The sequence below is a fragment of the Herpailurus yagouaroundi genome, unplaced genomic scaffold (genome assembly GCF_014898765.1).
Source record: "Herpailurus yagouaroundi ecotype Mexico unplaced genomic scaffold, PumYag 182, whole genome shotgun sequence".
In the NCBI taxonomy this organism is placed as follows: Eukaryota; Metazoa; Chordata; class Mammalia; order Carnivora; family Felidae; genus Herpailurus; species Herpailurus yagouaroundi.
In genome coordinates, this window is record NW_024412413.1 from 8,940,686 (window position 1) to 8,968,004 (window position 27,319).

The 27,319-nt window shown below is 42.0% G+C and overlaps 1 protein-coding gene across 8 annotated transcripts in view; it reads left to right on the plus strand.

Annotated features, from left to right (window-relative positions):
* Nucleotides 1-3,744: 3,744 nt before the first annotated feature.
* The window catches only part of ENTHD1 (ENTH domain containing 1), a 104,101-nt gene continuing 80,526 nt past the window's right edge, over nt 3,745-27,319 (plus strand). Inside the window, exons 1-3 of one of the 8 annotated variants that reach the window (XM_040490768.1) lie at nt 4,068-4,364; nt 6,361-6,484; nt 9,138-9,635. In XM_040490768.1, coding sequence (XP_040346702.1) covers nt 9,233-9,635 — 403 coding nt within the window. In that variant the 5' untranslated portion in view covers nt 4,068-4,364; nt 6,361-6,484; nt 9,138-9,232. The other 7 variants (XM_040490769.1, XM_040490767.1, XM_040490770.1 and 4 more) reach the window with 7 other exon arrangements.

Here is a 27,319-nt window from a genome sequence, read left to right on the forward strand (position 1 = left end):
AAAGACAAGTGGATAGACAAGTGGATACTGTAGGAAGTATCAGGGTGTTTTCAGCTTGCACTGTAATGAGGAAGCTGCTTTTCCACAGGGTACTACCCCTCGGGGAACAGAATAGAACCCTTTCCCTTACAAGTGTGGGACAGAATGCAGAACAGGAAAATCTCAAAAAAAGAGAAGTTATCTCAATAGTAAGTAATGATCAACAGACATGTTATAGAGCATACTGACAGGAGAGTGAGGCCACTCTACTGATCTATTTCATGGATGCTCTGTAATCGAGCAAGTGCAAAGGCAGAAGCTAAGAATAAAGACTCTAATGCGAGAATGCTGGCACAATCCTGGGACACTCCGAAAATATCAGCAAAATTGGGAGGATTCAAGAATATGTGAAATCTGGACTTCTCCATAATAGAGAAATTTTCTTTTAAAACCATACTCATTTAAAAAATTTCAGCAGTTCCTTTTGAGGGGTCATTGTTAATATCAGAATTTCTTGTACATAATTATGTTTAACTTACCTTTATGGTAAAGGGTGTACTTCTCATTCAGTAGTACAGATTCAGATATTCTCTTTCCATTCATTCAGTAAATAAAGTTTGAATACCCACTCTGCATTAGGCCTGTTCTAAGTGCTGGGAATATAGCAGGGAACCAAACATAGTCCTTGCCCTCCTGGATCTTACCTTCTGGCCGACAGAGAAATAATTACATATATCAGATGGTTGTACTACTATAGAGAATCATAAAATGAGGCAAGGGTTGGAGAGAGTGTAGCTGACGTTGGGGGGGTGGGGGTTGCAATTTTATTGGGAGATCAAAGGACATTTGAGCTAAGTCCAGAACAAAGTGAGGGAGCCAGGCTGATGGCTCTCTGGGGAAATAGCTTTTGCAGGTATAGGGACCGGCAAGTGCAACGCCTTATGGTGGGAGCGAGCTTGATACAATGAGTGAGGAGGAGAGGAGTCAGGATGGAGGTGAGAGAGAGAGCAGGGGCCCGAACACATGGGACCTTGCTGGTCATGGTTTTATTCTGAGTCAAACAGGAGCCGATGGAAGATTTTGAACTGGGGAGTTACATGATCTCGCTTGGGTTTTAGGCTTTAGAAGCATCACTCTGATTGTTGTGTTGAGATTAAATCATAAGGGAGCAAGAGGAGAAGCAGGGAGACCAGTTAGGAAGCTACTGCAAAAGTCCTGGCAAGAGAAGTCAGCAACTTAGGACAGGTGGTAGAGAGTGGAGGTGGTGGGAAATGTGTGAATTCTGAATATACAGGGCGACCACAAAGTCTGGAAACATCAATATTATTACTTTACTGTGAATTACACTGTGGCATTGATGAACCATTTATCACCTACCAACCTCATATTACCCAGACTTGGTGGCCACCCTGCATTTAACGGTGAGCTGATGATAAGATGTGAAGTCTGGGCGACAAAGAGGAGTGTCAATGGTGACTCCAAGGTTCATGGCCTGAGAAGTGAGAAGCAAGGATGTGTCATCACTGAGATGGGGGAACAAGCTTGGAAGATCCAAAGTTTGGTTTTGGACATATTAAGTTTGAGATGTCTATGAGAAAGACCAGTGGGGATGTCAAGATAGATATGAGTCTGGAGGTCAGGAGAGGTTAGTGCTGGAGATAAAAACTTGAGAGTTGTTGAGAGAGATGGAATGTATTTAAATTTATGAAACTGGATAAAGCCACCCAGGGAATGAATATTGATAGAGAACAGACCCCTTCAAAGTTGAGAGGTCAGAGAAATGAGAAGGAACCAGCCAAGGAGATGACAAGCAACGAGATCCTAGAAACCAAGTGAAGAAAACTGTTCACTTTTACAAAACTCCAAGTTCAGGGGGGAAAAAAACCACACCAAGTCATAATTGTAAAACCGTGTATTTGGTGAGCTACAGTACTGCACCTAAATTATGGTGCCCCCAAATGGAAGAAAGCAGAGAAGGGCCTCTCACATTATGTCACTTTAATGAAGTTAATTCCACTAGGTAGAGAACACTTTACAGTTTTGCTGAGCCTAATCAACTCCCTTTCAAAGACATCCAAAGATCCATTCCAAAAGGAGGAAATGAATGGGTTTGAAAAGGAAAAACTGGGATCCAACCTTTTCAAACTGCAACAGGTATACTTGTGACTGAGAATGTCAATGGAGGGACGCCTGGCTGGCTCAGTCGGTGGAGCATGTGGCTCTTGATCTCAGGATTGTGAGTTCGAGCCCCACATTGGGTGTAGAGATTACTTGAAAATAATATTAAAAAAAAAAAAAAGAGGGGCGCCTGGGTGGCTAGGTCAGTAGCCATCTGACTTCAGCTCTGGTCATGATCTCGCAGCTCGTGAGTTCGAGCCCCACATTGGGCTCTGTGCTGACAGCTCAGAGCCTGGATGGAGACTGCTTCGGATTCTGTGTCTCCCTCTCTCTGCTCCTCCCTCACTCATACTGTCTCTCTCTCTCAAAAATAAATAAACATTAAAAAAAAAAAAAAAAAGAATGTCAATAGAGCTCAACATCAAAGACCAAAAATTGGTCCTTGGGGTAGAGGAAAGGGCATAGATTGGACACTGAAAATTTGGGTCAAGTTCCAGCCAAACAGCTTGCTAGTTGAATATCTCTGGGCAATTTGTGTAACCTATTTGTTCCTTCAAACTCAGCTCAAGTTCACCTCTTCCAGGAAGACTTCTCTAATTATGTAGATTTAGACAAATCCTCTTTTTTACTCCCCAAACATTTTTATCACAGCAACTTATTATAATTGCTAATTTATTTTTGTCTTTTTAATTAGACTATTACTTCTTTGTATTCCCGTAGCTCAACATCGTGCCTGGCCCTTAGCAGGTGCTCAATAATGTAGAATGAATGCATGTTCCCCAAACTCAACTTCATTTGTAAAATGGAATAATTATATCTACTTTTCAGAGTTCCTTTGAAGTTTACATAAGATATGTCTAGAAAAAAAATCTTCATAAACTATCGCTCACTATATAAAATACTTGCTGTTTGTCCCCCACTGTTTTATAGAATAACAGTTTAGCATGGCATTCAAGGCCCTGAACAATCTCTTTCTAGGCTACCTTTTTAATTTCCCCCTGGCTACTATCCTCACTCCTCTAAATGATAGCCAGCTAAGCAGTGTTATAAACACACCAGCTTCTTTCATATCTCCTGCCATTTTAGATTATAATTACCTACCTACGTGTCAGTACTGATCATGAGATCTGTTAAAATAATAATTATGATTGAAGTCGTAGGAGCTAAAAACAAAGTTACTTCCATCTGTGAAGAATTTTGCTATTGTCTAAGTCTATTCCCTCCATCCTGGTGGAATATTGGCATAGTCTTTGAAAACATGGGCTTGATTATATTTTCAATGCCTACCAGGTAGGATCACCTGGCAGTGTGGACAAGGTCTTTCATGACCTGACTTTCCACTGCCATTTCATCTACCTTTGCTGTTCCACAAATAGCCTTTGAGAAGCCACAGGAACTGCAGTACTTGCGGTCTGACCAAGATAATAGGCTCTCTCAGCTTTCAAGTCTTTACACATGATGTGTCCTTTGCCTCTAATGGGCTCCTCCACTTTGTCTATCCAGTGAACTCCCTGTCATCCTTTAAGATTCTGATGTAAAGCTTTCCGTGAAACCTGCCCTTAAATACGCCTTGGCAGAATTAGACGCTCTCTCCTCTCTTATTACCAGATACATACCTGTCACAATCCTCTGTGACGGTGCCTGTCACCTCCACTAGTCTGTAAACTCAGGCAGCATTGGACTCATTCTTTCTCTCTGGGTCCTTACGTCCTTACAGCTTAGCGGGATCCCTGGCACGCAGTGGGCGCTCCGTGAAGATCGGGTGAATATTTCAACGACTGCGCGTCAGCGGTACACGAAGCCCTCACTGGAGGCACTCTGTCACTGCCCATCACACACACTGCTCTTTTCATCCCTGGAAAACTACCATTATTACACTCCTTTGAAGTGGAGATCAGCTGCGGGTGCCGGATCCAGTCAGTTAAAATACATCGGTAACACAAATTGTAAAAACTTCTCTTTGAAAGGAGGAATAGGGCAGCATCATAGCCCCGTGGGTTGTTAAATGCAGACATTTGCCTTCATCCCACTTGATAGCCCCAAGTTGGATCATTTTAACCCCTCCCGTCCCTTTTGCTGGACGCCCTGGGAGCAGCGGGCACCACACCTCCCACAAGCCGGAAGTGAGGGGCCGGAAGTGAGGAAGCGGAAGTGGGGAAAGGCATGGGCGCTGGCGCCCGGCCGCAGGAGGCGATCAGCCTGGGAACGAGGGGCTTGAATTTGAGCAGAAAAAGGCCCCGACGCTGGTGGCTGGATCCTCCCCTCAGGTAGTAGATTCTTGTTTGTGGGTGCAGGCGGGCATGGAGGGGCTGCTCCCTGCCTCCTGTCCCAGGCCGGTGCCGTCGCTGTGCGGGTGTGGGCGTGGGCGTGGGCGCTAGGGGGCCGAGGCCACCATGCTTTGCGTGAGGGAAGGCTCCCCCGCTGTGTGACGCCATCATGTCACGCCTTCCTTCTAGAAGCTTCTGTGTGGCCCAGCCTTCCCCTCCAAGTAAACTGCGTGCTCTCCGACGGCAGTCGGTGGGCTGGTTCAGCCGTGTGACCCCATGTGACTTAGGGCCTGCGTTGCACGCAGTGGTCGTTCTGAAGTGGTTGTTGAATGAATGAAGAAATGGATGCCAAGGAAAGACCCCGTCTACAGGAAGTTGATTCTCTCTCAGCCTTCACCCTTCATGTTCAGAATTCTTTCTGGAGCATCTCATTTCTTCTTCTCGACAGTTCTTTCTGTGTGGTGATTATTCTTTATGCTGCAGATGAGGGAACAGGGGCTCAGAGAAGTTGTTGAGCCTTAATTAGGGAATGGCAGAGCAGGACCTCAAATCCAGGCCTTTGGAATCCTAATTAACGAGATGAGGTATGTGAGGTGTGAGTACATTGTGAGCATTCGAAAAAGAGTAGCCCTTTATTCCAGGAGGGGTCTGTGTCTTGTGCATCTTCCCCCCCGTTTCTTAGAATGGAGTCTGCTACGTGGTAAACTAGAAAGCTAACAGTTGATTGAATTAATGAACACACAGGAGGGCTCCAAAAAGTTGGTTTCTCTGCCTCTTGCTGCATTCTTCCCATCAAAACGGTAACACCTCTTAATGCCATCTCGGTATTCTGTGTAGTCACTCACCCATGACAGTCTTGTCCAGAACTTTTTTTTTTCTCCTGGGTAAACTTAAGTCCAAAGGCAGAAGCTATAGCACTCTCTTCGTAGCACTACCCTAAATGCATCTTTCCAGATGCCGCTTGCGCTCAGCCTCTTCGATGCTGCCCTGGTTATTGTCCTAGGTCGTCGGGTATAGTCCTTTTCGGCTTCTCAATCCCTTGTTCTTGATTCTGACATCCAAAGAGTTTTGAAGACCAGTTTTTCCCTCAATTCATTTGGCCGCAAGACCTGAATTGAAGCGAGCCATTTGCCTTTATTTCTTCCAAATATGAACAAGTTTTTGCAGTCATGTTAATGTTTGTTTGTTCCGAGCGCCCCCCCCCCCCCCACCTTATCATGTGACTTATGGTAGAGGCACCGCATTACCCTTCAAAAGTCTGAGAAAAAACCTTGGGTTTGAATTCCATAATGTCCCTTGATAGCTTACATGATTTCCTGTTGTGATTAAGGTAAAGTTGGGGGAGGAAACAGCGTTTGCCAAAGCATTGTGGAAGTGGGTAACTCTAAAAAGAGAACCGAGAGACTTTTTCTACCTCATCCTGTTGTTTATTTTGGAATTATTTAAGGGAAAAAGCCCCTTAACCAGACACTGGTTTTTGCATGTTGGGATCATGTTTTAGATTTCTTATGTCATCCACAAAGCAGTACCAATGGTAGATACTCAAGAAATACTTACTGATTAATTTGAAAAGATTTGCTCCACACTCTAGGATTTTACTCGACAATTACAGGACTTTAATATATTTTTCTTTTTTTTTTTTTAATTTTTTTTTCCCAACGTTTTTATTTATTTTTGGGACAGAGAGAGACAGAGCGTGAACGGGGGAGGGGCAGAGAGAGAGGGAGACACAGAATCGGAAACAGGCTCCAGGCTCTGAGCCATCAGCCCAGAGCCCGATGCAGGGCTCGAACTCACGGACCGCGAGATCGTGACCTGGCTGAAGTCGGACGCTTAGCCGACTGCGCCACCCAGGCGCCCCTTTAATATATTTTTCTAAATATCATGTTTATAATCCAAAACTGTGGAACCAATGCAGGTTTATCCCAAAGCAGAGTCACTCAGTCATTTGGGCATTCACTCAACACCTGTTTCTCGAGTATCTACTATGTTCTAGGTACCTGTTGGGCAATAGGATTATACTGCCTTGTACATAAGATGGTCATGGTCCCTGCCGTCACGGAGAGCTTCTAGTCTGGTGGTGAAGAAAGCAAATGACAAGTGCACAAGTACAGATCGTGGTAAGTGCCATGAAGGAAATGAACCTGGTGGAGAAAGAGTCTCTGGGAAGATCTAAGTAGTTAGTGTGCTTGCTGAAGGCCTCCCGGAGGAGGTGACCCAGCTTTGTGACATAGAGTATCTTTCTTCCCTCCGTTTCTAAGTATTCTAGGGGTTAGGGTAGCCAGACAACCAAAATTCAGGTGTGTAAATTTACCCTCTCAGGCATCACTTCTGTCTCAGATGTCATATCACCGTAATTACTATCTCAAGTCTCTGATGGTGTGAGTAAACTGAACATTTGCATGTAGTCCGGTGTCTAAAACACATAAAACCAACATACAATTTACAACTAACACCAACTGAACTTGTTAATCTGAAAAGAAACCAATGGCAGAATGGTGTCTTACATATTCTCTGGTCGTGTCATAAAGTATTAATGCATTAGTAAAATGATAGTAATTCACCTAGCCAGACTTTTTTCTTCGGGGTTTTACTAATGGTGGGGAATGTATTTAATTTCAGTATAATGTCAAGCACATCCATTTTAAACTGCCCTATTGGATTGAAGTTAATTATTTAGATACTTTCCTGGGGCAGAAAATTTATTTAAGAAAGCATTTTTCAAATGCAGTTTAGAGAATATAGGAAAACCTCAAAAATTAGGATTTTCTTCCTCCAAAATATAGATAGGTAGCTAGCCAAAAAAAAGGAAAAACGAGCGTGTTTGATGACTGTTGTTCATCAGCAGGTTATGATTCTAACAGGTTTTTTTTTTTTTTTAATAGACTTGTGAGGAAACAGATCAATATTTGTTGCTCTAAGCCAGTGTCACAGTGCATCTCTGCATTGACTGAGCTTTGGTAGAAGGGAAAAAAAGGACAATAGAAAAAGAAAGCCCTCATGGTTGAAAATTTTAATAGCTTATTGAAACACATTATAAATCTGGTTTTTGCTGCAGGAATGAGTCAGATAAAAATGCCTGTGTTTGAAGTGCAAACGAGAGAAAATCAGAAAATTGTAAAAACACACAACTTATTGTTTTCTTCCTAGGGTTGATGATGGTCAATTAAATGTTAATATTGGAGAAATGTTAATTAAACTGATACATTTTCTATCTTGCTTATTTGAGGATGTGTTGTACTTTTACCAAAAAAAAAAAAAAAAAAAAAAAGTTGATTATCCCCTTCTCTTACTTTTTGAAAAAGAAGGGATAACTCATTTAGTTTGCTTCTGAAAATTTATGTCTTCCTTAAATACACACACAGAAATTGATCAAACCTGAGCTGGGAGTTGTGAAGGTCCAGGAAGAAAAACAACACTGAAAACAAGACAAACTTGTTATGGATTTTAATGTTTTTCTTTTGTGTGTGTGCCGTTTCTCTAGTAAAATCTGATTATAGATCGTTGAGGCTTCACTGGCTCTGGATGCTTGTCAGGGCTCGAAATCAATTTAGTACATGATCTCGGCGGCCATCGGTGGTGGATCACCAGGGAAAATGCAAAGCAACTGACCCACCTTAATGCAAAGCAATGACAAAGGAGGAAGGGAATGGTTTCATGTGAGCTGTGAATTGATCAGAAGCATCATTTAAGGTTTTGGGGCTGCAGATCTCAAAACCTTAAAACCGTTTAAGGTTTTAGCGTATTTTGTGTCAACCTCAGTGGGCACGCTTTGTGCGCCCTTGTTCTGGGATCTGACAGATCCCACTGATAATCACTCCAGGTTTTAGGGAAGTTGTTACCCCATTTGAATTACACTATTGACATTGTTTAGTCCTAAACACATACTTCCTTTACTGAAGCCCAGTAAAGAAAGTAATTTAACCTTTTCCTTGACCTTATTAACCTTACACATTGGTTGAGGGTACCCTGAGTTAGATGTGGAGTCTGCGGAGGTGCAACTCCTTGCGTTAATAGTCCACAACCCTCCCTACTTTCAGATTAACAAGAAAGCAGAACATATTTAGATCTGATTCTAGTGACTTGTAGTTCTAAGAAGAATACAACCACGGGGTCACTTGATGACGCTAAGACTCAGTCGTTAACCGTCTTAATTACCTTCTGGACACACTATTTTATACAAGACAAGTTTTAAGCATGAGATGTCAGAGCACAAGTTCCATTTTCTTTGTTTTTAATGTTTATTTATTTTTGAGAGAGAGAGCGAGCGAGCAGGGAACAGGCAGAGAGAGAGGGAGACACAGAATCCCAAGCAGGCTCCAGGCTCTGAGCTGTCAGCACAGAGCCCCACGCGGGGCTCGAACCCACGAACTGTGAGATCACAACCTGAGCCGAAGCCAGATGCTTCACCGACTGAGCCACCCAAGTGCCCCCCAAGTTCCATTTTCTGAAACCGACTTGCCCACTTCCATGTAATGCTTTAAGATAATTTTATTTCTGGCCAAAGAGGTTGAGTGATTGAGTGAAAATTTTCTGCAGAAACGTTTAGGACTAAAAACACCACCTATATTTCTTCACATAATATGGGCCAATCCCTCGTGAGAGATTTTCCCATACAGCTCCTAGGAGAATTTTATATAGTGCCCTCAATTCTGGCTCCTGTAAGTGAGGGGCTGATTTCTAAGTAAAACTAGATTTCTCACACTGACTTGGTCTTCTGTAGACTTCTCAGAAAAGCTTTCACTTACCTATTTTTTGTGCTTTGCTTTGCAGGAAATTGATGCCTCGTCAAAATGGAGATTAATTATTTGTGTTTGGGAGCAGCAGAACGGGGGGCCAGTTACCTCTCAATTTTATAAACCAATTATATGAACTCCTTTTCCGTTGCTCACACCCCCATCCCACCTTCAAACTTCTTACCGATGGCATTCAGGAGGCAAGTGAAAAACTTCATGAAGAATTACTCAGATGCCGAAATAAAAGTCAGGGAAGCAACTTCCAATGACCCTTGGGGTCCTTCGAGTTCTCTCATGTTAGATATCAGTGACCTGACTTTCAACACAATTTCTCTGTCAGAGATTATGAATATGCTATGGCAGAGACTCGGTGACCATGGGAAGAGCTGGCGTCATGTGTATAAATCCCTTATGCTCATGGATTATCTCATCAAGAATGGATCAAAGAAAGTTATCCAGCATTGCAGAGAGGGGTTCTGTAAACTTCAGACACTAAAAGATTTTCAACACGTAGACGAAGCTGGAAAAGACCAAGGTAAAAGCAATGTGTATGGTGTGCCACTAAAGATTAGACATTTGGGAAGGGATTGTTTTGAAGCAGGAGCTGGGGGAAACTTATTCTCAAATGTATCAGCTCCCTTTCTCTGGGACAGTTACAGTTTCCGGAAGACTTTGTGTTGACTCTTCAGTGCCTGAGAGAGCAATTTTCTTTCAAAGGAATGTGTAAAACTAACACACGTAAGGTTCCCGATAGAACGATAGCTCGTAGAAGATGAACAAAGTGAATAAGACAGGAAGCATGGCAGCTTGGTGTAATAAGGTCACTGTAATTCACAATTATAATTGGACTGGAATTTAGTCATAAATGTAAGGAAGCGTTTCCACAGACTCCAGAATCCTCAAAGACTATCTAGATGGAAGTATAGGAATACAAAAATTTAGGTCATAAAATAATTTTGTCGGGGGTGGAGGAGGAGGTGAAGTAGGGAACAGTTATGGGGAATACCAAACGGAGATGACTTGGAAACGTCTGGTATTCTGTAATGCTAAAAAAACCAAGCATTTCCTCCCCATCTAATGTAAAATTATAATTAGCATTTAAAGTGAATAGTCTTATGAATCATGAGAAAAGGATACAATTCAGTGCAGTCTTTGTGTGAAGCATACATTTTTAGAATAGACCTTTTTTAAGAGCAGCTTGAGATTTAGAGCAAAGATTTACAGATTTACACAGAAAGTACAGAGTTCCCACATACCCTTCGCCATCCGCACACAGTGCCTCTCCAGTTAACATCTCACATTAGTGTGGTACATTTGTAACAATTGACTAATAACCAGTATTAACACGTTCGCTAAAGTCCTTTGTTGACCTTAGGGTTCACTCTTGGTATTCTGTTCTGTGGGCTTTGAAAAACGCACGTCGTGTATCTACCACTCCAGGATCATAATAGTTTCACTGCCTTGAAAATGTCCTGTGTTTGGGGCGCCTGGGTGGCGCAGTCAGTTAAGCGTCCGACTTCAGCCAGGTCGCGATCTCGTGGTCCGTGAGTTCGAGCCCCGTGTCAGGCTCTGGGCTGATGGCTCGGAGCCTGGAGCCTGTTTCCGATTCAGTGTCTCCCTCTCTCTCTGCCTCTCCCCCGTTCATGCTCTGTCTCTCTCTGTCCCCAAAATAAATAAACGTTAAAAAATTAAAAAAAAAAAAAAAGAAAATGTCCTGTGTTCTACCTGTTCCTCCTTTCTCCCCTGCCTGGAACCCTTGGTAGCCACTGATCTTTTTATTGTCTTTATTAGTTTTGCCTTTTCCAGAATATTATGTAATTGGAATCATATACGATGTAGCTTTTTCAGACTCCTTTCTTTACTTGACAGTCTGCATTTAAGATTCTCCCATGTCCTTTTTATAGCCTGAGAGCTCGTTTCTTTTTCTTTTTTTCTTCGCATTTTAAAAATCAGCTTTATTGCAATATAATTCACGTGTCAGACAATTCACCCATCTACAGTCTACAATCCTTTGGTTTTAGGTATATTGTTAACTTTTAAAAATTGGGATAAAATGTAAATAACCAAATTTGTCATTTTAAGCATGCAATTCCGTGACATTAATTACATTCACAGTGTGGCACAACCATTACCACTGTCTACTTCCAAAACTTTCATCACCCCAGGCAGAAACTCCATTAACTGTGGGGCACTTGAGTGGCTCAGTTGGTTGAGCGTCTGACTCTTGGTTTTGGCTCAGGTCGCGATCTCACAGTTTGTGAATTCAAGCCCTGTGCTGGGCTCCATGCTGACAGTGTGGAACCTGCTTGAAAGTCCCTCTCTCTCTCTCTCTCTCTCTCTGTCCCTCCCGTGCTCACTTTCTCTTTCAACATAAATAAGTAAACTTAAAAAAAAAAAAAAAGCACCTCCATAATCATTGGGCAATAAAGCTCTCCTGCTAATCTCTAATCCTCCTTCTATCTCTATAAATTCACCTCTTCGGGGTACCTCATGGAAGTGAATCATATAGTATTTGCCTTTTGTTTTTGGCTCATTTCACATACTTGATGTGAACTTCATTCTTTTTGTAGCTGAATAACATTCCATTGTGTAAACATACCACATTTTGTTTATTCATCTGATGGTGGATTCTTGGGTTGTTTTCACATTTTGGCTCTTGTGAATTGGGCTGCAATGAACAAAAGCCTGCAAGTGTCAGTTTGAGCCTCTGCTTTCAGTTCCGTTGGGTGTATACTTGGGAGTGGAGTTGCTGGGTCGTATGGCAATTCAATGTTCAGCTTTTGAGGAACCAGTAACTGCTTTTCCTTAGCAGCCGCGCCATTTTACATTCTTACCAGCAATGTAAGAGGGTTCCTGTTTTTCTGTATCCTTGACAACACTTGTTCTCGTCCATCTTTTCGATTAGAGCCATCCTACTGGATGTGAAAAGTAGTATCTCGCTGTGGTTTCAATTTACGTTTCCCCAAAGACTAATGATGTTGAGCATCTTTCTATGCCATTGTTGGCCATTTATATATCTTCTTTGAAGAAATGGCTGTACAAATCCTTTGTCCATTTTTAATTGTTGGGTTTTTTTTTTTTCTTTTTATGTGTCGAGTTTTTTATATTCTGGATACAAGACCTCTATCTTGTGACTTGCAAATATCTTCTTCCATTCTTAGGTTGTCTTTTTTACTTGCTCGATTCAATTTTGATGAAGTCCAGTTTGTCTGTTTTCCTTTGGTGCTTGTGCTTTAAGTGTCGCATGTAAGAAATCATTGCTTAATCTAAGGTCATGAAGATTCACACCTATGTTTTTTTCTAAGAGTTTCAATGTTTTAGCTCTTCCATTTAGATCTTGGATCTAAATTTTTGCGTATGGCGTGAAGTTGAGTTCCAGTCTCATTCTTTTGCGTGTAGATATCCAGTTGTCCCACTACTACCTGCTGAAAAGACTATTCCTTCCCCCATTGAATTATACTGGCACCCTTATAAAAAATCAGTTGACCATAGATGTAAGGTTTTATTTCTGTACCCTCAATTAAAAAAAAAAAGTTTATTTATTTATTTTGAGAAAGAGAGAGCATGAGCGGGAGAGAGGCAGAGAGAGAGAGAGAGGGAGAGAGAATCCCAAGCAGGCTCTGTGCTGTCAGTGTGGAACCCGATGTGGGGCTTGATCTCATGAACCATGAGATCATGACCTGAGCCAAGACCAAGAGGCAGTTGCTTAACTGACTAAGCCACCCAGGCACCTCCTATTCTCTCAATTCTGTTCTACTGATCTATATGTTTATATGCCAGTGCCACACTATTTTGATTACTGTAGCTATGTAGTAAATTCTGAAATAAAGGTGAGTCCTCCAGCTTTGTTCTTTTTCAGTAATTGTTGTGACCTTTCTGGGTCCTTTGCATTTCCCTATCAAGTTTAGCATTAGCTTGTTAATTTCTGTAAAAAAAAAAAAGGCAGCTAGAATTTTTATCAAGATTGCACTGAACCTGTAGATCAATTTTGAGAATATTGCCATCTTAACAAACATCAGTTCCTCAATCCACAAACACCAGATATCTTCCCTTTAATTTAAGGTCTTCTTTCTTTTTAAAAAAAATTTTTAACGTGTATTCATTTTTGAGAGACAGAGAGAGAGTGCAAGCGGGGGAAGGGCAGAGAGAGAGAGGGAGACGCAGAATTGGAAGCAGGCTCCAGGCTCTGAACTCTCAGCACAGAGCCCGATGCGGGGCTTGAACTCACTGACTGCGAGATCATGATCTGAGCTGAAGTCAGTTGCCCAACCGACTGAGCCACCAGGCGCCCCACACCTTCTTTCATAAATCTTTTGTAGTTTTCAGTGCACAAGGCTTTCATTTCTTTTGGTAAAGATAGTCATAAGTATTTTATTCTCTTTGGTGCTATTCTCTATGGGATTATTTTCTTCATTCCATTTTTAGATTACTCGTTGCTAATGTATTGAAATACAACTGTTCGAGTTATTTTTGTATATTGCTCTTGTATCCTGCTACTTTGCTGAACTTGTTTATTAGCTGTAATAGTTTTTGGTTTTTTTTTTTAAAGATTCCTAAGGATTTCCTACACGCAATATCATGTCATCTGCACATAGAGATAGTTTTACTTTTCCTTTCCGATGCGGATGCATCTTTATTCTTTTTCTTGCTTAATTGCCCTGGCTAAAACCTCCTGTACAACATTGAATAGAAATGGTGAGAATCAGTTTCATTCCTGATCTTGAGAGGAAAGCTTTCAGTCTTTCACCATTAAGTATGATGTTAGGTGTGGGTTTTCATAGATGCTTTTTATCAGAAGGTTGATGGAGTTGTTTTGTTTTGTCTTTTAATGTTTAGTTTGAGAGCGAGCGCACGCGTGCAGGCAGGGGAGAGCCCAGAGGGAGGGGGATAGAAGCCCTGGGCTGACAGCAGAGAGCCCGAGGCTGAGGCCAAGGCAGGGCTCGAACTCACAAACCGAACCGGTGAGGTCATGACCTGAGCCAAGGCTTAACTGAGCCACCCACGTGCCCTGCTGGAGTTCTATTGTTAGTTTATTGAATGTTTTTATAAGGAAAGGCTGTTGACTTTTGTCAAATGCTTTTTCTGCAGCTACTGAGATGATTATGTGTTTTTTCTCCTTTATTCTGTTGATACGGTGTATTGCATCGATTGATTTCCATATGGGCACCAACCTTGCATTCCTAGTATAAATCCCACTCAGTCATGGTGTGTATCCTCTTTATTTTTGAAGTGTTTACTTAAGGTCCGGTGTGACGTTTAATGATGATATTGGAGAACATCTTCTTGGTTTTTGATCATGCTAGGCTTCTTAATCTCAAAATTGTGAAGGCATCAACTTCTATGAGCATTAAATTAATCATTAAAAATTAAAATAAAATACTGGTTAAAGGTTTGCATCCCCAAGAATTAAGTTTTAAAAAGGCCTAATATTTTGGATAACAGTGAATGGAATGTAATCATTTTTGTACTTTACGGAGCAGCTATTTTATCACTGTGCTGAGCACTATGATGATTTTTTTTTTTTTTTAAGTGGAAAGAGAGAGGATCAGCCCCTACTCTGAAGAGTTTGTGAGCTGTTTTGAGAGATAAAGTAGATAAGCATGAAATTGTAAGCAAGCTTGTTTGTGCATTTATACCTTTTATAAGGTATGGTATATTTGGATATGTTTAAATTCACTATCGTAAAGGTTTTCCAGATTTCTTAACAGCTGAGCTTAAGATCAAAGAAGTAAGCACATGTATACTATTTTGGGCTTTGAAAATATTCTTGATGACTTGGTAGCATGAAGAGAGCAAGAAAAATGCAAGTGAGGACTGAATTGTCAACAGAAGCATCGTATATTCATTTGTTGATTATGGAAGTGACAGTGGTTATTGATTGGTAACATTGGCACACAGTATTCTTTAAGTTAATAGATATTAATTAGTGAAAAATAATTCTGTTGGGGGAAAATATTACCTATTTCATCTTTATATTTTACACATTTCTCTTTTTGTATTTGTTTCCTAATGAGTGTAATATATTAGGATAGTAGTTCTTGGCATAATTTATACATAAAAAAACATATAGATAGATAGATAGATAGATAGATACAGATATAGATATAGATATATGCGTAAAATTTTGTGACTGATAGGGTGTGTGGTCAAAATAATTTGGGAGCCACTGGCTCTTGGGATAAAGTCAGGCCTCTTAGCATGTTCCCAATCAACATTTCTACTCTTATTTCCTTAGTCTTCTAAGCTAACACATTGCATCCAAGCATTCCTAATGTATTATTTGCTTTCACATCTCTGTGCTGATACTTAAGATGTTTCTTCTTCCCTGTACTAGTTGTTTCCTGCTGTCTGTTTGTTGAGTTCCTACTTAGTCATCAGATCCTAGCTCAGGAGGCTTTTCCTCTATATCTCCGACTATGTCTTCTTTTCCTTACTGGGAAGAATTAATTGCTGTGGCGTTTTATTCATAATATCAGTGAGGTGTTCTTTACAGTATATTTTATCCACTTTATATATGTGCGTATGTGTATATATTTATCCTTAACTAGATTCTGAAGGTACATGTCATGTGATAATCATCTTTTTACTAGCAGGCCTTGGCACGTACTAGACGTCAGTAAATTTTTATTGAATGGAAGTCATAAAAAAAGCAAAAGACTTGAGATAGGAAATATGATACCTGAAAAACTACTGAATGAGAATGATTTTATTGTATCAGAAAAGAAAAGCAGAGAGTGAAGTTTGTATTGAGAAATTAACGGAAGAGAAATTGTAGTGATCCAAGTGATCTGTAGCTGGATCCTACCTGAGATACAGGCTGTCAAGAAGAGGCAAAGAAAAAAAGATAAAAATAGAAGAAATTATAGAAAAAGACTTTTGGGGGGGTTTCCATGATTGGCTTTTACACTTGCCGTTCCCTTTGCCTGAGTGTTCATCCCCAGATACCCGCATTGTTTTCTCACATACTTCAGATCTCCGCTGAGAAGGTCATCTTTTTAGTGAGGCCTCTTATCTACCCTATTTATGAAAAATCAGCCCCATCCCACAATTGCACTGATAGGCCCTAGCCACTTTCTGTTTTAGTTTTCTTCATAGCTTTTCTTATCTGACGTAGGGCATGTTTTATTTTATTATTTATTGTCTATTTCTTCCTACTAAAACATATGTTTTATGAGGGCAGGAATTTTTTTTTTAATTTTTTAAAATTTATTTTATTTTTGAGAGAGAGAGAGATGGCAAGGGGAGGAGAGGCAGAGAGAGGGAGAGGGAGACAGAATCCTAAGCAGGCTCCATGCTGTCAGCACAGAGCCCAGTGTGGGGCTCAAACTTACTAACTGTGAGATCATGACCTGAGCTGAAATCGAGAGTTGGGTGCTTAACCAACTGAGCCACCCAGGCGTCCCTACAGTAGTCCCTGCTTTATCTGTGGTTTCAGTTTTCACAGTTTCAGTTACCCGTAGTCAACTATCGTCTGGAAGCAGATGAGCCTCCTTCTGATACGTGGTTCAGAAGGCAGGTAGTAGCCTAGTGCTATGACACAGTGTCTCCATCATTCGCTTCACTTCATCTCATCACGTAGGTGTTTTATCTCACATCATCACATGGAGAAAAGTGAGTGGAGTACAATAAGATAGTTTGAGAGAGAGAGACCACATTCATGTAATAACTTCCGCTATGGTATATCCTTATAATTGGTCTATTTTATTATTGTTGTTGTTAATCTCTTACTGTGTCTAATTTATAAATTAAGAAGAAAACACAGGTAGGGTTTGATAGTATCTGCAGTTTCAGGCATCCACTGGGGGTCTTGGAAAGTATTCCCGTTGGCTACAGGGGGGAAAATTGAGAAAACAACTCAGAAAACTTGGGGAACAGGAGAAACTTGTTTTCAAGTAGTTTGTTAACATTTCAAATGACTTTCCCAGTGTTTCTCTTCAACCTCCAGACAGTTTTTCAGATGAAGTAAATTTAAAGCAATGAGTCTAATTGTTAATCTGAAAAAATTTATAATAAATACATGATTTTCACTGTGTTTCCAGACTTTGGGGGACACTCTGTCTTGTATTTATTGTAGTTCTTTTTTTTTTTTTAGGTTGACAATTGGACACATTGCTTTAAATTTAGAGGTACTTTACCTGAAACAGTGTCTAGAATCTATAGAAAAACAGTGAATGTATTAACGTAAAATGTAATTAGCATACTATGTAAAAATAAGTTTTCTTCTGTATTCCCTAACTTTTTGGACCCCCTATATTAGCAAACAAGTTTATGACATTTAACTATGTGACAAAGACTCTTCTAACGACTTCATATATGTTAACTCATTTAATCTTCATAATAACCCTTTGAGACAGTTGCGGTATTGGCCCCATTTTACTGAGGAGGAAAGTAAGGTAGAAAGAGGTTGAGTAGCCAGTTCACACAGCTAGTTAGTGGCAGAGCCAAGATTATAAGCTCGATGTTTTGGCTCCAGAATCCACGTTCTCACCTACTACAATACATTGTTAAATGACTGCCGGACTGAATGAGTGACGTTCTACTCCACCCTGTCGACCTGTGTCGTGTCTCCAGACTTGATCGTGCATTTAACTAGTTACACGTGGCAAGGTGGGACACACAGGAAGGACCTGAGACCTAAACTAGTTCTGCTTATTAATCTGGGACAGGAACTGAAAAGTTTATCCTTTTTTGCATCCGTTTAAGTTGTTTTAGGTCAAAGATGGTACAAGAAATGTATACCTTATAGTCTGGTGGCAATCATGGCTTAACAAAAATCCTTCATGCAAATCTAATTTTATGGTCTTGGGCAACTAGCTAGACACAGTTGGCGTGATCGGGCCAGTTTCTTTTCTCTTAGATTTAGGGCCCATTGCAAGGTAGGCTCAAACTCATCGGGAAGGGGGCCATGTTCCTGCAGGAGATTCAGGGTCTCCAGCTGATAGTCCTGAATCTCCTTGATATTCTCAGGTAGAATAGAACATTGTCTCCGTTGTGTGCACAACGCCTCTATACCTCTGTCATGCCTCTGTCAGAACACATTTATATACATGCCTGTATCTCTTGCAAAACTGAATTTCTAAAGGACAAGAGCATTGTCCCTAGCCCTTAGTACATGCCTGGGGGTTGGATCACTCAATAGATATTAGATGAACGGATGATTAATATCCTAGTACTTTTATACTTTTAGCGGGTTTATAGCAACTGACTTTCTTTTAGGAATATAAAAAATATAAATGTCAAAGTCGATTCCTTTAACAACAAAATTCCCATTTATTCACTATAAATTCCTTTTAAAAATAGATTTTTAATGCTAACAGTGCTTTATTGAGATATAACTTATATACCACAGTTTGTTTACCTGTCTTCTGTTGATGAGCACTTGGTGTGTGTATAGTCCTTGGCTATTACGAGTAAAGCTGTTACGAACATCCTTATGTAAGGCTTTTTGTGGACATACATATTCAGCTCTCTTGGGCATACACTTAAGAGTGGCATTTCTGGGTCATAGGGCAGGTGTATATTTAACCAAAGTCGTCTTCATTTTTTTTAATGTTTATTTTTGAGAGAGAGAGAGAGAGAAAGCACAGGCAGAGGAGAGGCAGAGGGAGAGAGAGAGGGAGACACAGAATCCCAAGCAGGCTCCAGGCTCCGAGCTGTCAGCACAGAGCCCGATGCGGGGCTTGAACCCATGAACCATTAGATTATGACCTGAGCTGAAGTTGGACGCTTAACCGACTGAGCCACCCAGGCGCCCGTAGAGCATTTTCATGTATGGTATATCATGCGATCTGACAACACCTTATGAGGAATGAAGGATGTGTATTATCTCTCTGACACAGATGAGGCGCTAACGCTCAGATTGTTCTTTAGGTAAGGTTGCACGTTTCATTAATGACTGAACATGATTAATACTCTAATACTCTTTGGTCCTATTCTATTATTATGCTAGGCAGCCTCTCCTAATTGAGTTTTAAAAAATATCCTAACAGTTTCACTGAACTACTGGAGTGAACTTAATTAGAAGGGTCTGAAAAATACCCAATTGAATGTTTCACACCATCAAATTATTTATTTACAGAAATTATGGTATTCCTTTTATAAAACCGAGATAGGTTCTCAGAAATGTGTGCATTAAAGTTTATGTACTACGATATTCTCAATTAGTTAAGTCCTGAAATTGCAGTTGATTTCATTTAAATGGGCCATTGTATATACACACACACTCATATATTTAAATTCGAGCTAGATTTCTTTTGAAAGGTACATTTTAAAAAGACGGCTTTTCAGTGTTGTTAAAAAGTTGTGTTAAGCAGTTTTACTAGAAGTAGCATGTGTTGGTGACGTTACTGCCTTTTTTGTTTTCTACTGTCATTATCAGTCATCCAACTTGGGAAATTAGACCCTTCACATTTATATCCAGGGCTGATTTTGTTCAGGCCTCAAGGACTGGCCCTTCCCAATCAGCTATCCATTTGCTCACGAAAATTAAATGTCTTGGAGTGACATTAGGAACTAATAAGCCTTGTACGCCAGAGTTAAGAGATACAAACTAAAATGTAAAAAGCAAACTCTCTGGAAGATGTAATACATTTATTTTAAACTTTTTTTTAAATGTTACAGAAAGAGACGGAGCATGGGCAGGGGAGGGGCAGAGAGAGAGGGAGACGCAGAATCCGAAGCAGGCTCCAGGCTCCGAGCTGTCAACACAGAGCCCGACGCGGGGCTCAGACTCATGGACTGTGAGATCATGACCTGAGCCGAAGTCAGATGCTTAACTGACTGAGCCACCCAGGCGCCCCTGTAATACATTAATTTATATTTATATTAGTTTATAAGTTATTAAAATCAGTTGTTTTTGAGGAGGTTGTTTTTTGAGTTCGGGTTCTCCGAGAAGAAAGGAGAAAGGAGAAAACGCGTATTTGGGCCAGGAAGGGGTTTAGAGAAAGACAGGACATGGGCAAGTAGGAGAAAAAAGGAATGATTGGGATTTCCCTTTCAGAGTGACTGTGATAAACAGAGGCAAGATCTCTGGAAAGAGTGAGTTCAAGAGAAAGAAAATATCTAGAAACGTGGAAGAATTGATTTAGATGTTGGTCAGCTATGTCAAGGCTCCAAAAGCGGAGTCAAATCTGAGGGTATTCTTGTACAGGAGGGAAGGAACGTGGGGGCATGAGATGGGCAAATCCCAGGCAGCGTGGTGTAGTGGCTAAGCACGCGGCACGGGGGGTGCGTGATGTACCTTACAAATTCATCAGACTTGATTTTCTCTCTACAACGGTCAGACAACAAGAGTCCAAATTCTCTAACCATCGAACCCACCTGATAGATGGTGGTGGGTTGATTAGCTAATGCAATGGAGTTGTGCTCATTTACAGAGAGGTGGGTTCATTAACACAAGGCCACTGACCAAATGTGATTTCCTATAACCAACATTTTTGTAGTTTTGATGAAGTCATGAATTTCTTTTAACAAACATGCAGGTCATCATAAGCCTGTTCTGCTATTGTTAAAAGTTACAGTTAAAAGTTATATTACTATGATGGGGCGCCTGGGTGGCTCAGTCGGTTAGGTGTCCGACTTTAGCTCAGGTCATGATCTCCCAGTTTGCAGGTTCGAGCCCCGCATCGGGATCTGTGCTGACAGCTCAGAGCCTGGAGCCTTCAGATTCTGTGTCTCCCTCTCTCCCTGCCCCTCCCTGGCTCATGCTCTGTCTCTCTCTCAAAAATAAATACTAAAAAAAAAATTTTTTTAAGTTATATTACTGTGAGTGTAAACAAAATCTTTATATCTAAAACAGTTGAGTATTTTGGGTCACCCTTCGCTCCTTTTCAACAAATGTAGGTGTTAGTAATCACGACAGCAAGAAACAAATCGTGAATCTATTTAAACTTAAATATACCTGTCCGGCCAGTCTTCCCACGTTCCTCCTTGCTTCCTGTATGCACATGGACAGCAGAGCAGGGCAGACAAACAAGGGAGAGTAACCAGGTTAGCACTTCGGTGCTATGTCAATACAATCCTTCTCTTCTCAATCTTGTCATCAAATAAAAAAGCTTACATTTGTGCACTGAATTCAGTCAAAGAAATAAAAGTCTGCATTTTGTTATTTTTATGGAGCCAGTCTCTACCTTCCAGCTTATTATTAAGTCTATGACTTTTGGAGAGTTTTTTTACTCCTGGTAAACTTACTTGTCTCATCTGTAAAATGGGCTTCGTGCGGATGGATGTGAGATAATGTCTGAAAGTCAGGCACATAGTAAATCGTCAGTTAATATTAGCTAATACTGTTAGTCCTTGGCATATTTTGACTTTAATTAATTTTGTTTCCCGCAGTGTATATTCATGTCCAAATAATGCTCAGTACAACCATCAGGAAGGGCTTTTCCGTGCCGTTGCCGCGGTTTCTGCCAATGCACTGTACCTTGTCCACACGTCTGCTGAACACACTGCTGTAAGAGCCATCTGGGTGTCTGTCTTCACTGGACTGTGGGGTTTGGAGGACTGAGATGACCTTATTGGTGTCTCTGTTTCTTCACTTGGTTTGATGCAGGTGCCGAATGAGTGCTGACTGAATGGCCAGCGGGCTATTGTAGGTCTGAAGAAGGGACTGGTAGCTTTGGAGAGTTTCTCATTATCCTAGACGTTCTGTTTTTCTCCAGTGTCTCTCCATATAGCTTTGTTCTTTTTTTTTTTTTTTTTTTATCCCGCTTGGTCTTTGGAGATCACTTTTGATGTGAGGATTCACGTCTTTTCTGTAAAATTCCTAGCTCTTTTTGCTCTGACTATTGCTTTTTTGTGATGACCTTAATTTTCTTCTTTTGGAACTTCTTCTAGGTAAATACCAGGACCTTGCAATCTGTCCTTTGTGGTTTTCGCGTAGTCCTTGTTGCGGATGTGACTCCTGTAATAATCTCTGTTAATTGTATTTATTTTAAAAATCTTGGTTTAGGATTTTAAAATCCTCTGACAATATAGAATATTGATTTATAAAAGATCTTATAGAATCCTGTAGAACGTTGATTTCATTTGGAGTGAATGCATGTGTTTGTTTGTTTGTTTTTAAGTTTATTTTAAGTTTATGTTGGGGGGGAAGGGGGAGAGAGAGAAGGCACGAGTACGAGCAGGGGAGGGGCAGAGAGGGGGAGAGAGAGAGGATCCCAAGCAGGTTCCGAGCGCCACCCAACACGGGGCTGAACCGAAATCAAATGTCAGACGCTTAACCAACTGAGCCACCCAGACACCCAGTGAATTTACGTTTTGATTGCTGCTTTTATCAGCCATCTTTCATTTAAAAAAAAAAAAACCTATTTTGGAATTTTAGTTTTCTGCCTTATTTTGACCAAGAGGCTGTTCCCCCACCATTCATGTTTACCCCTTTACGTTGCTTTTTCCGGTTCTTTCCACCCAGCTCCCTCAGAGCCCCCAGCGCAGCCCCTGTAAAGGAAGCTCAGGGCTCGTGCCCTGCGACGGAACCGGGATGTCTTAGGTGCAGGTGGCGGCGACTCGGTTTAGTTCCGTCTTGAGGCTGCACACGTGTCTTCCAGCTTCTAGACCCACAGCTACAAATAAGTGACAGCCCAGGAAACAATCAGCAGCTGGTTTTGTCCCTACTATTTCTTTTCTTCCCAGCCTTCTCTCACCAACACGGATACCTCCTAACATCAAAGAGGGAGTAAGGCCGGCTCTGGTCCCCTAACACGTGAGGAGCTGAACTCCTGGCCTGCCGGATCAAGAGCCCCGCAGCCCTGAGGCCTCAGCCGTGCTGACCACCCTTCCGTTTCTCTTCCGTTTCTGGTTTGTGGAGGTTTCTATCTTGTTTTGGAGCCTGGCAGTGTCTGTTAGCGCTGTGTATTTGTTGCGGAGCAGAGGGGTACTTTGAAGCTTGACTTTACTGTGCCAACTTGACCGAGGGTCTTTTTTTTAACTGGAAAATACCTTGATCAGATACACTGCTGGGGGTGCTTCTCCCGACCCCACACCCCCTCGCGCCTGGAGACACTGTGGAGCACAGATGGCGAGGGAGACTCCAGATAAGTCCATAATTCGAAACACGGCGGGCAGGAAATGAGCAGGGCCTGAACTGAGGGACACAGCGAGGGGGGGGAAGATTTAGTGGGTACCATCAGTGGACACGGGTTACTGCCTCTGGGGAGGTGAATGTTCATATTTCAGGCTTAGAATGGAGATCAACTTGACTGAGAAAGGCATGGAGGAGGAAGAGTAAATTTTGATTGGTGAGTGGGTCAGGTATGGAGGGAGGGGCGTTAAGATGTTTTATGACCACTGTTCCAAGCCTAGTGCATGTTCTTCTAGAAGCCTGGTGCATCTCTTTGCCCGGCATCTTTGAATTTACCACATTTCCAAATCCCTTTATGTGATGTTCCTTTGTGAATTTACAGAGATTCCTCCCCTGCATCTGGAAGATGTTTCCTCAGCACGTTCACTCATTTATTTCGCAGACACTTCTGAAGTATCTTAACAAACAGGTATAGCTCTGGCCTTCATGGACGTTGTGCTTTAGTGGAGGAACAAGACATTCAGCAAATAAATAGGCAATTGCGAACCGTGCAAGTGCTGTAAGAGACAAGCGTAGATACCATGAGAGTTGCGTGGAAACCCGGCTCGACCACGTGTGTGTAGGGTGAGCCTGGAGGGGCTTGCTCTCTCTCAGTAGAAGGCTTCCTGAAGAAGGGAAATCAGGGCGGTTCCCTCTGCCTGAATGTCCGCACAGCTGGCTTTCCCTTGCTGTTCAAGGCTCAGATGATACGTTATGTCCCCAGTACGACTTTCCTTCCCTTCACCACGGCTTGATGTTCAGCACCTCACTGTTCTTTATTTCCTTTAGAGCTTTTATTTTTATCTGGAATTATCTCGTGTGGGGATCTCGTCTCTTTTGTCCTCACTTGTGCTTCTAGACAATTCCTGAAACTGAAATGTTCAAGAAATGATTAAATACTGCATAAGCGAATAAGTGAATATCCTTGGATATCGGTCTGTCCCTTAGTCGCTCTAGTGATTTGTATGTCCTCGGCCTCGGCCTCGAGTTTGGGAAGCCTCCGCAAGTTGGCTTTCTGTTGGTTCATTCTTCTGTCCTGTTGACTCTCCCCTCGTTCCACCATGCCTTTCTGATGGGGGGTTGCCAGTGGTAGCATCCCACCCTCTGGCCAAGGTAACGGGCATGTGACTTTCAGGCTGGGCCGAGCAGCGTCATTCTCCTGGATTTTTCCAATTTGAATGAAGGAAGAGGGAGGCCTCTCAGGTGGCACAGTGTGAGGCGTGAGTCCAGAGCTGTCTGTGGCTGTGTCCACATTCAGGTGGAGGAAGCCAGTCTGCAAGAGGAGAAAATGAAGACATTACACACAGAGAAGAAAGGATGGGAGACGGAAAAAGTGTGCTGGTACTTTTCCAGTCTCTGCCTCTCCTGTGCCTGAGGCCCAGGCACAACCCCTGCTTTTCCCATGGCCGGTTCAATTTGAGTTTCTGTCGCTTATAACCCAAAGATGCCTGTTAAAACGGAACGTAGCTTCATTTTTACGTTACCTTTCACCTCTTCTAACAAGCTTTACGTCTTGACGTATCCTTCGGTATCAATCTGTTTCATATTTCTCTTTTCAGAGACTCCATGTTTGCTCCCTCCCTTTGTCTGTCTCTGTCCCTCACCCTCCCAACTTCTCCCCCCTTCTTTTTCTTTCTCTCTTTCAGACCCAGAGCAGGTGCTGCCTACGTTTGTTCTATTCCAGTACAAGTCTGTTTTAGTACTATGTTCTCCCTTTCCTTTCAGAAACACATTGCTTCGCAGTGAGGAGATGCCATCCTGTTATTACCATTGTTATTAGTTAATTCACCCTTGAAGCCGGTTTATTGGGTTCTTGGATTTTTTCAACTTTAACGCTTGAGAACAGCCGGGTTTCTACCCTCCGGCATCTCAAGGATGGGTGTGGGCAGGTAGCCAGGGCCGTGGGCGGCCTTGAGTGAGAAGTGGAGTACTGTGGCTTGACCTTCCCAGTGCCGTAGACTGCTGCCTCAGGGAGGAGCCCTGATATTTCGGGGAGAAGTGCTTCGTCATCGTGGCTGGCTTTCTGCTTCACGGATCTGCTCGGACCTTTGAACTTTTGCAGCTGCTTTTAAGTCCCGCCAATTCACGCAGCCTCCAAGTCAAAGAATCCCCGTCTGTCCCGTAACTTCTCGTTCTGCCCTTTTCTAGTTAGGGGTGTCGCAAAAAACTATTTCAGGCCAAGCAACTTTCTCAGGCAGCTACGCTGTAAGTCGGCGCTTAGTGTCTGTCACCCTTCTGGTTCCATTTGCACTGTAGAAAGGAGAATATTGAGACTTTTCGGAATTTGCTCCTTTATCGATTCATTTACTCAGTAGCTATTTATTGAGTAGCTTTTATGTGCCAATCATTCTTCCAGCCACTGGAGATACTGGGTGAATGAGGTTCTCTGCCCTCATGGAGCTTGTATTCTAGGTAAGGAAATGAACAGTAAACAAGTAAACGTGTGTGTGTGTGTGTGTGTGTGTGTGTGTGTGTTCGTGTGTGCAAACCTGTGTATACCAATAGCAGGTGGTGATAAAACAGGTAAGGGAATAGAGAGTGATGGGGATGGGACTATTTTAGAGAGGGTGGGAAGAAGGAAGGCTTCTATGAGGAGGTGACATTTGAGTAGAGACTTGAATGAATTGGGGACCTATCCATGCACAGTCCCTGACAGAAGCGACAGCTAGCCCAGGGCTTGAAGGAGATAAAGAGCCTGGTGTAATTGAAGAATAAGGCAGTCGGGGTCGCTAGGGTAGAGGGGGAGAGGGGAAGCAGAAGGAGATGAGTTTGTGAAGGTTTTCACCCCTTCCTCCAAACAGAGCTGTGGCAGTTTTCCAGGGGAAAGTAGTGTCTGGCATGTCGCCTGTCCCCAGAGGCTGACAGTCACAGCAGGCTTCTGTCGTGCGACACTGAGTGGTAGCATAAAACACCGTGAGATTTTTTTTTGTTGTTTATGGGCTACACATTAATCATAGGAAATTAAGGGTATTGAGAACGATATGGTTTGCAGCAGTTACAAAAGAAGTTTGGAAGGAAGAAGTGACTAAAGTGAGATTAAGAGTAGATAAAATAGGGGTGCCTGGGTGGCTCGGTCGGTTAAGCGTCCGACTTCAGCTCAGGTCATGATCTCGCCGTCCGTGGGTTCGAGCCCCGCGTCGGGCTCTGGGCTGACCGCTCAGGGCCTGGAGCCTGCTTCGGATTCTGTGTCTCCCTCTCTCTCTGACCCTCCCCCATTCATGCTCTGTCTCTCTCTGTCTCAAAAATAAATAAACGTTAGAAAAAATTTTTAAAAAACGGGTAGATAAAACAATCTTGGAAAAGATGGCAACTTGAGCAAAGGTTTCCGACACTGTCCTCAGCAGTCCTTAATGAAACGACTGGCCCAGAACGTGTTGACCTCTTTCGTCTGCATACACCATGCAGTTGACCATTTCTCATTATTCCTACTACCAATAAGTTATAATTGGATACATTAACACTTTAATTCATCACACTTGGAGCCCAAAATGAACATAGTAGTGGCTCCTTAGAGACTTTTCAGTTTACTTCTGGAAGAAGGCTTGGGAAGACAGGAGATAATACGAGTTTGTCTCAAGATGTGGAAAGGTAAGTGATTTTCGTTGATCATTTCTCCTGGGAGGGGGTTGAGAATTGTAGTAACGATACTATATATTCGAACAGGTATACTTTTGTATCTGTGAGTTACACTGAATAGATCTGCTTCTCCTGGTTTTCACATGGAAACCTCAAGCCCAGACAGATGACCTAACTGAGAGTCACACAGATGGTTAAGGACAGCGTCTTGGTTAGGATTCTGATCTTAGACTATTCGTCTGGCACTCTATTAATGGCATCAAGTTGTTTTGATAGGATGTTATGTCAAAGAAAATCTGATTAGGGCAATCAATCCCTACTCTTCTCCGCCCCGATTGTACCCCTTTAACGTAACGGATGTTAACAATGTTGTGGGTACACAGCTGGCTGTCTGCCTGCCCATCCATCATCCATCCAGCCATCCATATATTTCTCTACTTCTCTCTCCTGGATACATACATAATGCTTGATTTTCCCTTGTGCTTTCCAGATTTGAATCATACCGTGCATATTACTTTAAATCTTTAGCTCTATGTCATGGTCACACATCCAGGTCAGTAAATCTAGGTATAATTCATTCCTCCTCT